At 40.1% G+C, this 13,100-nt stretch overlaps 1 protein-coding gene across 1 annotated transcript; it reads right to left on the reverse strand.

Moving 5' to 3' along the window:
- Positions 1-4,591: 4,591 nt before the first annotated feature.
- On the reverse strand, positions 4,592-9,809 carry angptl5 (angiopoietin-like 5). Its single transcript, XM_051402244.1, has 8 exons — positions 9,568-9,809; positions 7,935-8,106; positions 7,681-7,784; positions 7,496-7,589; positions 6,212-6,315; positions 6,015-6,135; positions 5,157-5,342; positions 4,592-5,031 (listed from the first exon to the last, which is right to left on the reverse strand). The coding sequence occupies exons 1-8, from the start codon at positions 9,622-9,624 to the stop codon at positions 4,712-4,714; spliced, it is 1,158 nt and encodes a 385-aa protein (XP_051258204.1). The 5' UTR covers positions 9,625-9,809; the 3' UTR covers positions 4,592-4,711.
- Positions 9,810-13,100: the final 3,291 nt, after the last annotated feature.

Genomic DNA, 13,100 nt, shown 5'->3' on the forward strand with positions numbered 1-13,100 from the left:
CAGTGTTTAGAGTACATGTTGAGTTTTGTCTGTCTGTGTCTCTCTCTGTGTGTGTGTGTGTGTGTGTGTGTGTGTGTGTGTGTGTGTGTGTGTGTGTGTGTGTGAGACAGTACATGCGTGCAGGAGTAACTGATGGCTGATGAACAGCAGATGAGATTCCTCAGGGTTTAAATTCCCAGTAGACTTTGCTTCCTGTTTGGTCCAACTCTCTACTGATCCCCGTGCAGTGTGGGAAAACGACATCCCACTCTGCACACACACACTCACACACGTATACATACAGGGTATGTACAGGGTGTGTGTGAGTGTGTGTGTGTGTGTGTGTGTGTGTGTGTGTGTGTGTGTGTGTGTGTGTGTGTGTGTATGTGTGTGTGTGTGTGTTTATGCATGTCTGTGATTTTAAGCGTGCAAACATGTAATGTCCTCACCAGCAGGTAAAATCTTTAGCCTAATTTCTGATGTTCTTCTTCATGGTCCTCAGTTAGCTTTTTCACTGATTTTGTTGCTTCTCCTTTTCCGTTTCAGGCTGAATTTCACATGACATCACAAGAACATGTAAACATTCAAACATCTGATAAAGCAGACTCTGATGTGTAATTGCAGCAGTGAAAGTCGCCTTTTAAGGCCCTGATTGCAGAAGATTAGTCACTTTGGATGTTTTGTGAAGTAACAGCGTCACATTTTACGGGGAGGATGGCAGGGTGAAAGGGGGTAAACTCTGACAAATGTCACCAGCCCAAGTTTTTGTTAAGACTTCCTCCTCAGAACAGAACAGACCCAAGATCTGGGTGTAAACACTGTCGACTCAAACATACACACGCTTATTAGGGGTCGCTGAGTGGGCAAGCACCTGTATAGATCTTTTCTGTGTGTGTGTGTGTGTGTGTGTGTGTGTGTGTGTGTGTGTGTGTGTGTGTGTGTGTGTGTGTGTGTGTGTGGGTGTGTGTGTGTGTGTGTGTGTGTGGATGTGTGTGTGTGTGTGGGTGTGTGTGTGTGGGTGGGTGGATTCATTAACCCTGATAATATACACATACCGGACCACACAAGAGCCAAAGATTCTACAGTGTTATCATCAGAATCCGAGACACTAAAACACACTCACACACAGAAACAAGCATAAATAAGGAGACAGGGGATCGGAGAGGTGAATGTTGGTGTTGCAAATGAGCGTGTCTCTGGAGAAAACTGGGTGTAATCAGACTCTCTACATGTCAGCCACAGTGGTGGAATGTAACTAAGTTTTTTTTACTGTACTGTACTTAAGTATATTTTTCTGACAACTAGTTATTTTGCAGATTTTGCAGATTTTTTTAACATAATAGCACTTAAACCTGGAATTTAAGGTCCAGTGTGTGGATTTAGCTGTAGATGCTAATTGTAACGCCTTCGTCTCACCCTCCCATTCCAGGCGTGTAGGAGAAACTATAATGGCTGCCAAACTTGCTAAAGGCCCCATCTACGGTCAGTGTTTGAGTTGAAACATGGTGGACTCCATGGAAGAGGACTCTCTGAAGTAAAAGTCATTTCAACTAGTCATAGATAGCAGGAATACCACTGGTGTTATTTGTAACATTAAAACAGGCTCTGTTCTATTCAAGAGCCCCAGTGAGCCATTAAAACGTGACAGCGAGACAAAATACACAACACCACAAAACTTCCAGCCTGTGGCACCTGTGGACATAAAAACTGAAGCAGAGATATACATTTTGAACCATCCAATCACAGAGCTTCAGGTTGTGTTGTGTGCTGCAAACGGTGAGATTAAGCTAAAGATAAAAAACAAACATAAAACATTCATCAGTTGAAATTGGGGTGGCCATTCGTCCGGCTTTAGGCCGAACAGTCCGGCTTTTAAACACCCTGTCCGGCTGCAGGCAGCCTTAAGCCGGACACTTATTTGTCCTCCTTTTGAGAAAATAACTAAAAAGGTCGCCTTTTGACACATTACCTCGTTAGTTTAATACTTATTGGCTAAAATGTGTCTCAAAAAAGTAATTCCATAGGTTACATTGTGGTGTTGTGACCTATCAACAAATGGCTAATTTTAATATTCAAATGAGCCATGTGTTGATCACCCAGTTGCTAGGTTACCACCAGGCTGTCAATCAACCTCTCAGCGACACAGAACATAACGTGAGTAACGTGAGTAACGTGAGTAACGTGAGTAATGTCGGTTGTTGGACTGAAATTCTGAAAATGCTCATACTCATATGTAAAGGCAAAGTCTATACATCTGAAACAGAAGGTGCTGTATTTTTTTTTTTACCCTTTATCTATCCAGATAAAAACATTAAGAACATTTTCTGTATGATGTTTATTAGACCTATGTAATCTGAATTGGAAGAGCACGTTGTCATGAGCTGTATCTTGTATATTTATTATTAGCTATGTGGTGTCCGTATGCACCTTTATGTAACCTGGTGGAAAAACATTCAAATTTAAAACCGGATCATACCAAACAAATATCTGCTTGCGTGTCCATGTGAATGCAAAGTGTCCTCCTTTTTGATGTGAAGGAAATGGCCACCCTAAATTAGTTCTCTTTAAGATTCTGGGTGAGTTTAGAAGCAGGAAAAAACACTGAATCTACCATGTGTTTCCCATGGGATTTGAACACAACACAGCCTCCTCTAGCCTAACAGATAGAAGCACACATAACAAAAGATATATAAATGATCCAAGTCAACTGCTCCGTTTGAAACAAATGCAAAGGTCTGTGTTGTTCAAGTGCTGGTGAGATGATGAAATAGGATGCATGAAGTCCACTATGAGCAATATCGTTATAAAACACAGCACACAGTGGTTTATAACTATGACACAGTATTTATTCCTCTAGAAAGTTTTCACATTGACTTTTTTTTTTCCTCCAGGGAGAAAGGCGTCCAGGGCCAGATTATAACTGCAGGAGTGCCAGGAAGAGGGTACAAACGACCTGTTGGTACCCATTGTTTCTCTTCAGTTCAGTGCATTGGGTGATAAGAAGTTAGTCTGTGGCAACCGTTTTAGCACAAATAATATATAGAGTGATATCTAGACCCTTAAAAGTAAAATTTAACTGAGGGCCCCACAACCTGAAATTGTCTCAAGATAAGGTTTTAATGTAGATACCTATCATATATTTTTTTAAGGTAGATCAAAAGTTTGTCTCTCCCCCCTCTCCTTACAGTGTGTTGCTTTGTTAAATGTACCATGTTGATTGGTTAGCAAAAGTGAGAAGAGTGTAGTTAATTCAGGTTGAACGGTGCTCACAGCGTGAAGAGTCCACTGATGTAAACGGCTGTATGTTCTGGACTCACCTGTTGAAGTAAAGTGAAGCTCACAAATGGAAGATAGGGTGGCATACAGTATTACCACACTAAATTGCATCATTAATATTACCACAAACTGATTGTCAGATGTTTAACTGGGAGTTTTTGGGCCCCCTGAGGGTCTGGTTGGTAATTCAGCATCTGCAACACTGGGGTCTCATTGAAATGAATGAGTGGGCTAAGATCTTTCACTTAATGCTATTGAACATGGCCTTAGGTGGGAAGTAGACCAGGTTTCCCACAATAGCCTTTTTCTTCCCTGTAACACTATAATTTGATTGGTGGAGCTGGAGGATGCTCTATCTGAGAAGACATCATCATCTATCTTGTTAACGTGGTTCTTTTGTGAAGGTCAGGATTTTATTTTATTTATTTGATCGGGGATCGTAACAGTGGCTCTGTGTTATTTTATGAGGGCTGTGATTTGTTTAAGGGATAATAACTGTTTATTACAACTTTTTTGATTTTTGTAGGTTTGTCCATACTGACTAATATAAAATTGCAATGTGACGAATTCCTGCAGGGATTGTAGTGCAGGGAGCCGCTGCAGACCAAGTTACACACACACACACACACACGCACACACACACACACACATTCATGTACAGTATATGTGAGTGTCAGTATTTTGAGAGAGATTCACAGCACCGTCTGCTGGACTGGCTTGGTAGTTAATTCGACTAGGAGCATCTGTTTCACCTGCTGCTGCCAGTCACAGTGGAACTAACACTCAGAACAGATTTACTCAGCTTGAGATGCATTCAAAGTTTCTGCTTGTCACATTTACCCTGTATGATTTGTATAACAAGAATATGGGTTGTGCCTACCCTTGAGGTGCAAGAGTTTGTTCATTCCTTATCCTGCATATTTTTGACACAGGGCCCCTCGCCCATGGCCCAAGACCTGATCTTTCTGACAGCAGCACAGTATTTTACCAGAGCACATTTACTGTAATTGTTTCTAAGAATATAAACTGTTTACATCTACCAGCTGCTCCTAAGACTCTCAGCTGGGGTTTCTCCCGCTTTGATAAAAGCAATGGCCTTCCCGCTCTGCAGCAGAGGACAGTGGTTCAGATGAGACTCGGAGGATAGGATAATTACTTTAGCATTGGGATGTCGTGGCATCATAAGAATCACGAAGATAATTTCAATTAGAATTTTGGTTGTTGTTTTGTTGCAATAGGCATTATCATTTCAGGTATAGTTGTCCTCAAGAGTCAAAGCACCTTACAGGAATATTTTCAGAAGACGTGCAATGAGGTGAAACAACGAAAATGAGACCTCCTTCTATCCTATTTTATTAAAACATCAGGTTGAACAAAGATGCAGTGCAACTTGTACAATAGTGCTTTCTTCCTTTCTCTCACTCTCTGTTTCTCATCCTCCTTTCTCTTCCTTCTGTCAATTATTGGTTACAATCCTCCTGATCTTCATTGTGACAGATTTGATGGTGTGCGGGATCCCATTCTGTCTCCAGGTGTCCCACAGGATGCGTGTCCTCTGGCCCCGGTCCTGCTCTGCATCTTCAGGAGAGCCGTTGAGGTTCGCCAGGCCGCACTGGTTGAACCACCATCCTGTCTGGTTGTATTGAGTGCTGCAGCTCTCCACCGTGCGGTTGTCGATGGAGCAGAAAGGATTACAGCCATCGTTGTCCACATCTGAGGCACTGAACGGAGCCGTGTCCTGGTTCTGCTCCTGCTCGTAGCCACGAAAGGCATCACCTGTACAAAAAAGGCACACAGTCATGCAAGATGTGCACACGTTGAGTACATTTATCAGTTGCACAGTATGGAAAGAAAAAAGCACATTTGTCACTTTTTATAAGCCTTGATTTATAAAGTGTTACCTGCGCTGCCTGCATATCTCCCCAGGTGTATGCTGAAGAACTGGGTTTCACTGTCCAGTTGGAAATCATCATATGATGCATAAGAGGTGATGTCATCATGGGAGACCAGAGCGATGTGAAGTTGGAACCGAGTATCTTTCTGGTTTATGATATGAAATACCTTCTTCAGACCCAACCAGTGTTCTCCTACACACACACACACACACACACACACACACACACACACACACACACACACACACATAACAAGAGAGAATCTGCTGTTAATCACTGGAAAGAGCAAAATTTCCCCCCAACATTTGTGGGGTTTGTTCAAAGTGAGACAGTTCAAAAGGTTTGTATATTTTTATATACAATATTTTTATATAACAGCATACAGTTATATTTTAAAAAATAGTGTTCTACCACAGTTGTGGATACAGTTTAGGGAAGGCTCTTTCTTATTTGCCCCCCGTGATTCTCCCAGATTAGTTTGAAAGAACTTGACTGGCTTCCCTCACCTCAACCCATCCAAAATCTATAGAATGAGATGTCTGGAGCATCAACTGTAAACCAGGTCTTTAACACCGAACATCAGTGCTGGACCTCATAAATGCTCTTGTGGCTGTATGAGAACAAATTCCCTAATGTCTTGATTTATGAGATGTTCAACAATCACAAATGGGTGTAATAGTTTATGCCATGTAGTGTGTAATGTGTTAATGTTCATCTTACAAACAGTATGCATGGTTGATGTTTTTGAGCAGTCAGCTTGCACACCTGGTCTACATTAGCAGTTCAAATCTCCCCTTAATGTGGGTTTTAAAGCATGAAACAGGAAACATGCCTCTGTCACTGTCTAAAGTAACTTCATACAACCTGCAAGGTGTCCAAATCCATCAACATAATCAGCCCAGGGTCGTTTGAAGTCAGTTAATCCATCAGTCCTCCGTTGCATCACTGTCCATCCACCTCCCATATAGTCCATCTCACAGAAAACCTGCAGCACATGTTGCGCTTTGAGCAGTGGGCGATGATTGAGTGACAGACTGTTAATGACTGAATTATTCATGTACCTCAAATGAAGAGTCAGTGTTGTCTGGGTGAACGATGTAAATACCGCTGGGGATCTTGGGGACCACTGACACTAGATTGTCCTTGATGTCGCTGCAGTCTCGTCCTAATAAAAAAAAAATATATATATATTTTGTCATCACGAAGAAAATTTATGTTCACTAAAGCAGCAACTTTTTATTAATCACAGGACAAAGGAATGTCTCTGCATATCTAAAGTCCAATAATGTTTTTCTCTGCCTATGCACAGTGAGTTAAACAATAGTGTTTCACTGGCATTCTGTGCTTGTACCTAATATGCCTGTGATGGGCTAAAAAAGACCAAACCTCATTAAATTACATGTCACTGGATAATAAGTTTGTGTTTTACTGATTTCCTAATGATTTATTTTGTATTTATATAACACATACATTATTGTCCAGTAAAAACAATATATGCTGACCCCAAATCTGGTGTTTTAATCGTTCATACATACTGAAAAAATAAATGTCCCCATACAGTTAAAGAATTTTCTCCAGCTTCTTAGACTTGTAAAGCCCTTTAAAGTCCACCTGGAATATCTCAAAAAACACCTTGTCATGTTCTCATGAAACTTCCATAAAGTTTGGAAAGAGTTTAAAGGCACAATTTTCACACATCAAGATCAGTTTACTCTTTGTGAGAAATCCTACACAGCCTGTGAAAACAGTTGTTAAATGTCTGAAAAAAATATCTCTGATGACACCATCAGGGTATCCGTTACCAGCTTGAGTTTGGAAACTAAAACTTAAACAATCATTTTTTTAAAAGCCTCTGTACGGTGTTACAAACTGGAGGTGTGGCATTATAAAAAGCTGTTTACCAGATGGGGAGAGTCTAACAAAGTGACAATATTGAGTTGCATTGTGGGACTTGTAGGATGTTTATGGATCTTGACCCACACTAGGGGCTAAAAGTCTGGTTCTGCTCAAATGTCTCTCACAAATCCCACAGCTTTATGGAAGAGAAACACTGGTCACACTTTATTTGGTTAGTCCACAGATTACAGAACATTTCGACTGTTTCACTTTGACTGTAAATGTTTAACAGATTATCTGTTGAGTATATGTAACAGTTCATGAACATACCATAACTAAGGTGTTTCTTGTACTGAACCTAACCAAACCCTAACCACAGTGGTCAAACCCTACGGCCCTGAACCACAGAAGCCCTTATAAAACAGGGTGAGTAGCACTCCTCATCACTTGAAAATTGGTGAAATTTGTCACCCATATGTATGAATCGAATGTCTTTGTATTTGCGTTACCGTGGGACTGCACAGGTTTGATGGAGTACATCTCAGTGTTGCTTCTCTGAACCTCAGAGCTGAGTGTCTGCACTTTGGTCATCAGCTCCGTGACCTGGAAATGTGACACTACTGTACATACAGCCAGCCAATCAGACATTTCGAATCTCTGTTACTAAGAGAGAGGAAGAAGAACTTCACTTTACCTGACTGCTGAGGATGTCCAGGGCACTCTGCTGCTCCTCCATCACATCTCTCATCAGCTTCCGGGTGCTGCGTCCAAACGCCAACAGGGACTGCTGCAACTGGCCTACACACACACACACACACACACAAACACACACACACACACACACACACACACACACACACACACACACACACACACACACAAACAAACATACGTTCTCAGACGGTGATGATGGTAACAATAACACCAGGAAAGAGGAAGACATTTTACCACAAACTGAATGTTTCTCATCTCGTAGCAGCTTGACGGTGATGTCGCACGGGATGGAGCACGTGTCCCGACCTTTGACCCCTCCAGGAGATTTATGGCCTTTGACTGGAACATCAGGGAAGTCCTCATTGACTATTTCTGATTGGTTAAAGTTTGTGCTGTTTCCTGTGTCCTGGCAATGGAGAAAGGTGTAAATCTGCATTACATTATGTGTTATGTGCAGTGTTGGAAAGTAACTCATTACTACAATAATATTACAGTAATACTATTACTTTCTCCAGTAACTGGCAGTGTAACTAATCACTAATACATTTCAGTAATAATATTACAGTTAATTAGTTACAATGTTACTTTTGTTGTCAGCCCCTACTCATTTGAAATCCAATCATATCCTTGGATTTATTTTTGTATTTGTGGACAAAACTTATTTGGAAGATGGAAACATTTATTTAATTTTGGGGAGAAAGGACACAATCACCACATTTGGTGGGAAAAGTAAAATAACTAATAGTGTAACTAATTACTTTTGGCAGGGAGTAATTAGTAAAGTAATAATATCACTTAAAAAGTCATAAAATAAATGTTGAGTAATACTGGTTATGTGTAATAGACAAAATAGGAGAGGAAACACAGGTGTTATGAATGATTTAAGGCTTCGTTCCATTTAGTGTAGCAGAGCCTTTCCAGTGAGACAACACGCACAAAAGCAGCACCCTGACTCTGTTTGACATGAATAGAACAGACACTTAATTAGTGTCATTAGTAACAAATGTGTTTACCCTGATATTTCAAGTGAAAATGACTGCTGCTCAAGTACTGTAAGTAACTGTTACTAAGTAGTAATTGTGTATTTCGACTTAATGCTACTTTATTTCCACTCTACTACATCTAAAAGGGAAATATTGCAGTTTTTACTCAAAAACATTAATCTGACATCTAATTATTTTGTACATGAGCACTGATGAGTGAAACATGGAATTACATTATGAATATTCTTGTAAAAAGGTTTTAGAAAATTGCCAGAATATTTCAACCCATTTTCAAAGGAAAACAACCTGTTTCAACAGTTTTCTTGAATTAACTTTTTTATAATTCTAGTTTCTCATACAACACAGAACGATATATTCTTACTGTACTGCAGAACAAAGTTTAACGACCCAATTACTGACAGAAAGATTTAATTTTTGCTAATTAATCACCCTGGCACTTTATAAAGTAGGCTAGTCCTTTATAGTCCTTTACTTTTGCTTAAATAAGATTTTGCATTGAGGTGCCGATACTTTTAATGAAGAAAAGGATCTGAATGCGTATTTTAAGTTTGTTATCCTTATTTCCACAGACACATGCCATGATTATTTTAATGTTGATACAACTAAAAAGGGAAATGACACACAATTTCCATCCATAATGCTCTAATCTAAACCCTTAATGTCCTTGATTTCTTGAAGCAATTTATAGTCATCTGCCACTGATACAGCTGCTTGTTTTTAGCCTTTCACATTAAGCAGCTCCCTGACAACTATCCCACTCAAAGTCTCACATTTTATCACCCAACACAATAACTCAAGACAAGACAAGTGACAAGACAGATGAGTAAAGTTGGAGACATTTATGACATGCATATCATACATACTGTGGAGGAAAGCAGATGAGGCAGAAGCAGCAGGAGGACAGTTGTTGTCCACATCATGTCAGTGCCGTCTGATTGTGATTATTTCCTTCAGGGGCGAGGGGAGGGAGGTGGGGGGCTGAACTCTATCCACCCCGTCACCAGCAGCCACTCCTCCATTTATGCTTAATTCTTCCACAGAGTCTGCTCTTTTCCCTCACACGTCCATCCCTTCTTCCACTCTCATCTACCAAGTCTGCATCTGCTCCTTCCTCTCAGTTGTCAAACTTTCACCTCACTTCCTCTCCCACTGCCTCCACCTCCATCAGTCACTCCCACTTTTTCTTGTAAATTCCCATGACAACATCCCTCGTAAAAAGGAGGTTGAATTTGTAAAAGGGGCTGGTGATAAACGTCTGGATATGTTTCTGACAAGTAGCTGAATGTGCTGATTCCAGATTTGTGGTAAAGAGAGATTACCTTCCCCCCTCAGTGTCTATTACCAGGCATCGTTTTTTTTACAGGTTATATCCTGCCACCAGCACGAGAAACAGATGTGGTTAAAGGGAAATGGGCAGCTTGTTTTAATGTAGGAACACTTTCTCTCTGCTGGTGTCTTTGCGTGGGAGCTGCAGCTGAAGGTAGGATGCAGTGAAGACGGTGTCTGCTTCTTATGCCCCCCCCACCCCCCCCACCCCCTCTCTCTGACCACTGACTCATACATCTGAAAACAGCCTCCTACAGGGTCAGACCAATTACTCCTGTTAACTGGGCAGTCAAGCAGTGAGAAAAGTGAAAAGCGATAAAGGGCAGCAGCACATTCCAGCCGGGGTCCAGCTGGAGACCCGGCCGGCCTGTCGCTTCCCTGGAAAACTTAACCGTGAGAGCCAAAGACAGGATTTGCGGTTGTTCTGAACCTGTGTGTGTTTACAGCCGTGGTCAGTGAGAGGAATGTGAAAAGCCTAGTGCGGCAGCCTCGGGGCCCCCCCACATCTGTCCTATGTTACATACTCTTGTAAAGCAGTCTATGCATGTGAATGACAATGACATATTATATCTGCCATGCAAGACAAGACTGTGTGGTTTATGTGTTTATCATATCCTCTTATTGTGCCCTTGTAAAGAAATGATACATTAAATTAAACTGTGTGATGGCTGAAAGGAATAGTTTGGCACTTTCTTCTGAGAGGATTGATACCACTCTCTGTCTGTACGATAAATATGAAGCTAGAGCTAGGAGACAGTTAGCTTAGCTTAGCATAAAGACTAGAAGCAGGAGGGTGCAGTTAACCTGGCTCCGTCCTAAGCTAACCAAATTTGCCAAAGTTGATTATGCAGTCCAAAGTGTCAAAATAACAAGTTGCCAGACTATTTCATGGCCAGGTGCAGGAGTCTTGTTGTCTTCTGACAGAGCCAGCTGTTCCCCCTGTTTCCAGTCTTTAAGCTTTATTGAAGGGGGAAACAGTAGGTAACAAAATCCATCTACCGGCACCTTCAAAGTTCACTAATTAACACGTTGTATCTGGTTTGTTACAGCACGTTCCTCCTCATAAAACCACAACTTGTTTTTAGAATTTGGTTATTGGAAGTGCAGCAAGACACAGAGCAAAGGTTTTCAAAAAGGTTTTATTTATGCAAAAAAATGAGGAAAGGCACCGAAACATTAACTTGGTTGTGCCCTAAAAGAAAAAACTACAACAAACTGAGGGATTTAATCAACAGAGACAAAAATGGCCTAACTAATGACACATGAGGAGAACATACTGGCTTGCCAAACCGACGCAACTCAAAAGATAGAAAGTTATATTAATTATGCATGTTTAATGTTAATAAACCTACATTTTAAAAACTCTGTGTTGGTTGTTTAATTATATGTAAGCTGTATGTGGAGTGTGGAGATGATTTTGTTCAGCAAAACAACAGAAGAAATCCTGCAAGTGAACTGCAAAAACTAAATATGTTACAGGTGTTAAAGGTATGACAGTGCCATCTACTGCTCTCGGTTTGCATTACATTACAATTGCTCATGTTGACCTGTTGCCTGTTGCCATGGTGCATCTGAGTTCTCCACACACAGAAACAACTGATCATTTTGGTAAATATTGTAAATATAAATAAATATCTTTCATGAATTTATTTAGCTTTACCTATAGCGAGTGTAGTGCAATTGTCCAAGGCATTTTGTTATGCAGAAGAAAACAAATATTTTTATTTAAATAAGAGTTTAGACTCAAAATCATATTATTTTCCTCTCATAAGGGAAATAAATTGTAATCTGAATGTATAGTCCTGCTAAAAAGCTATTACAAAATGAGCAACAGTGGAAAGGACTCACTAGAGACACACACATGCTGCACTGTAAGATGATCACAGTAAGCTTTAAAATAGCGGGAACAAGTGTGCTGTCTCACAAAGGTTTAACATCTCTGAGACCGACGCTTTCAGACTGGGAATGGCTGCTGGAAATCTCTGCTGCCCTTTTCTTCACCCTCAACTTATGCAACTCCGCCATGGTCTCAGATAGGACGTAGTCCCACAACGGTATCAGTACACGCACTTGGGTAAATGTATGTGCCGCAAACATCAGAGGCAGTGGAAGAGACTACACACACTGTAGGAATCTGATCGTCACAGTCTCAGGAACTATTAATTTGTTGAATCAACACAATGTTGAATTTCTTCTTTTGTTTTTAAATGAAAAATATTAACGAAACACACCAGATAAAAACACATTTTGACATAAAGAAAAGGTGTTTTGTAATTAGTTTAACCAACAATTTAACACAATAAATGTGAAATAAAATTGTTGCATCAGCATAAGCAGATGTTATACTCCACTCAGGTTAGCAAAACTGTGACAGAGACCCCAGAGACACCTTTTAAATCCTGACAGCAAAGTAAAAAATAAGTGTCTCTAAAGACAAATCATAAAAAGAATCCCTCTTTTAACTCCTTAACATCCAGTTCTACTTTATAGTTTCCCTTAAGCAGCTTTAAGTTTGTTAAAATCCCCTTATTCCACACTGTCTGACAGCATTAGATTAGATTCAACCATACCAGAGCAACAATAAAGCATATAAAGATATCTACGGTGTAAAGATATGTACAGAATAAACAGACCACTGGGGTAGAAACACAAAATCAACAAAACAATATACAAAATGTACAGTACAAATTAACATTTTATAGGCCAATATGTTTTCTATCAATTTATTTAAACTCTGCGTTGAAGTTTTATGATGTTTACACATATTTGTTGCATGTTTATAACTATCAATCTATTAATCACGTCACTGTGTCACTTTGCTGAGACATTTAGTTCAGTACAACACTAGTCCTGGATACCGTATGGGTCATTTTGTGTTTTGTGGCTAATTGCTCCTACAGTTTTTATTTTATTTTCTAATTTTATACACATTTAATTACTTATTCTATTCGGGTTTCTGTACTTATCTGTAATTATTTGGTCCTTGAGGTGATGTTACATCCAAATTTCCCTTCTGGGGGATCCAAAAAAGGATGATCTTATCTTAATGGCTGCAACATCATCCAAAAGT

Source organism: Dicentrarchus labrax, unplaced genomic scaffold (assembly GCF_905237075.1).
Source record: "Dicentrarchus labrax unplaced genomic scaffold, dlabrax2021, whole genome shotgun sequence".
Classification (NCBI taxonomy): domain Eukaryota; kingdom Metazoa; phylum Chordata; class Actinopteri; family Moronidae; genus Dicentrarchus; species Dicentrarchus labrax.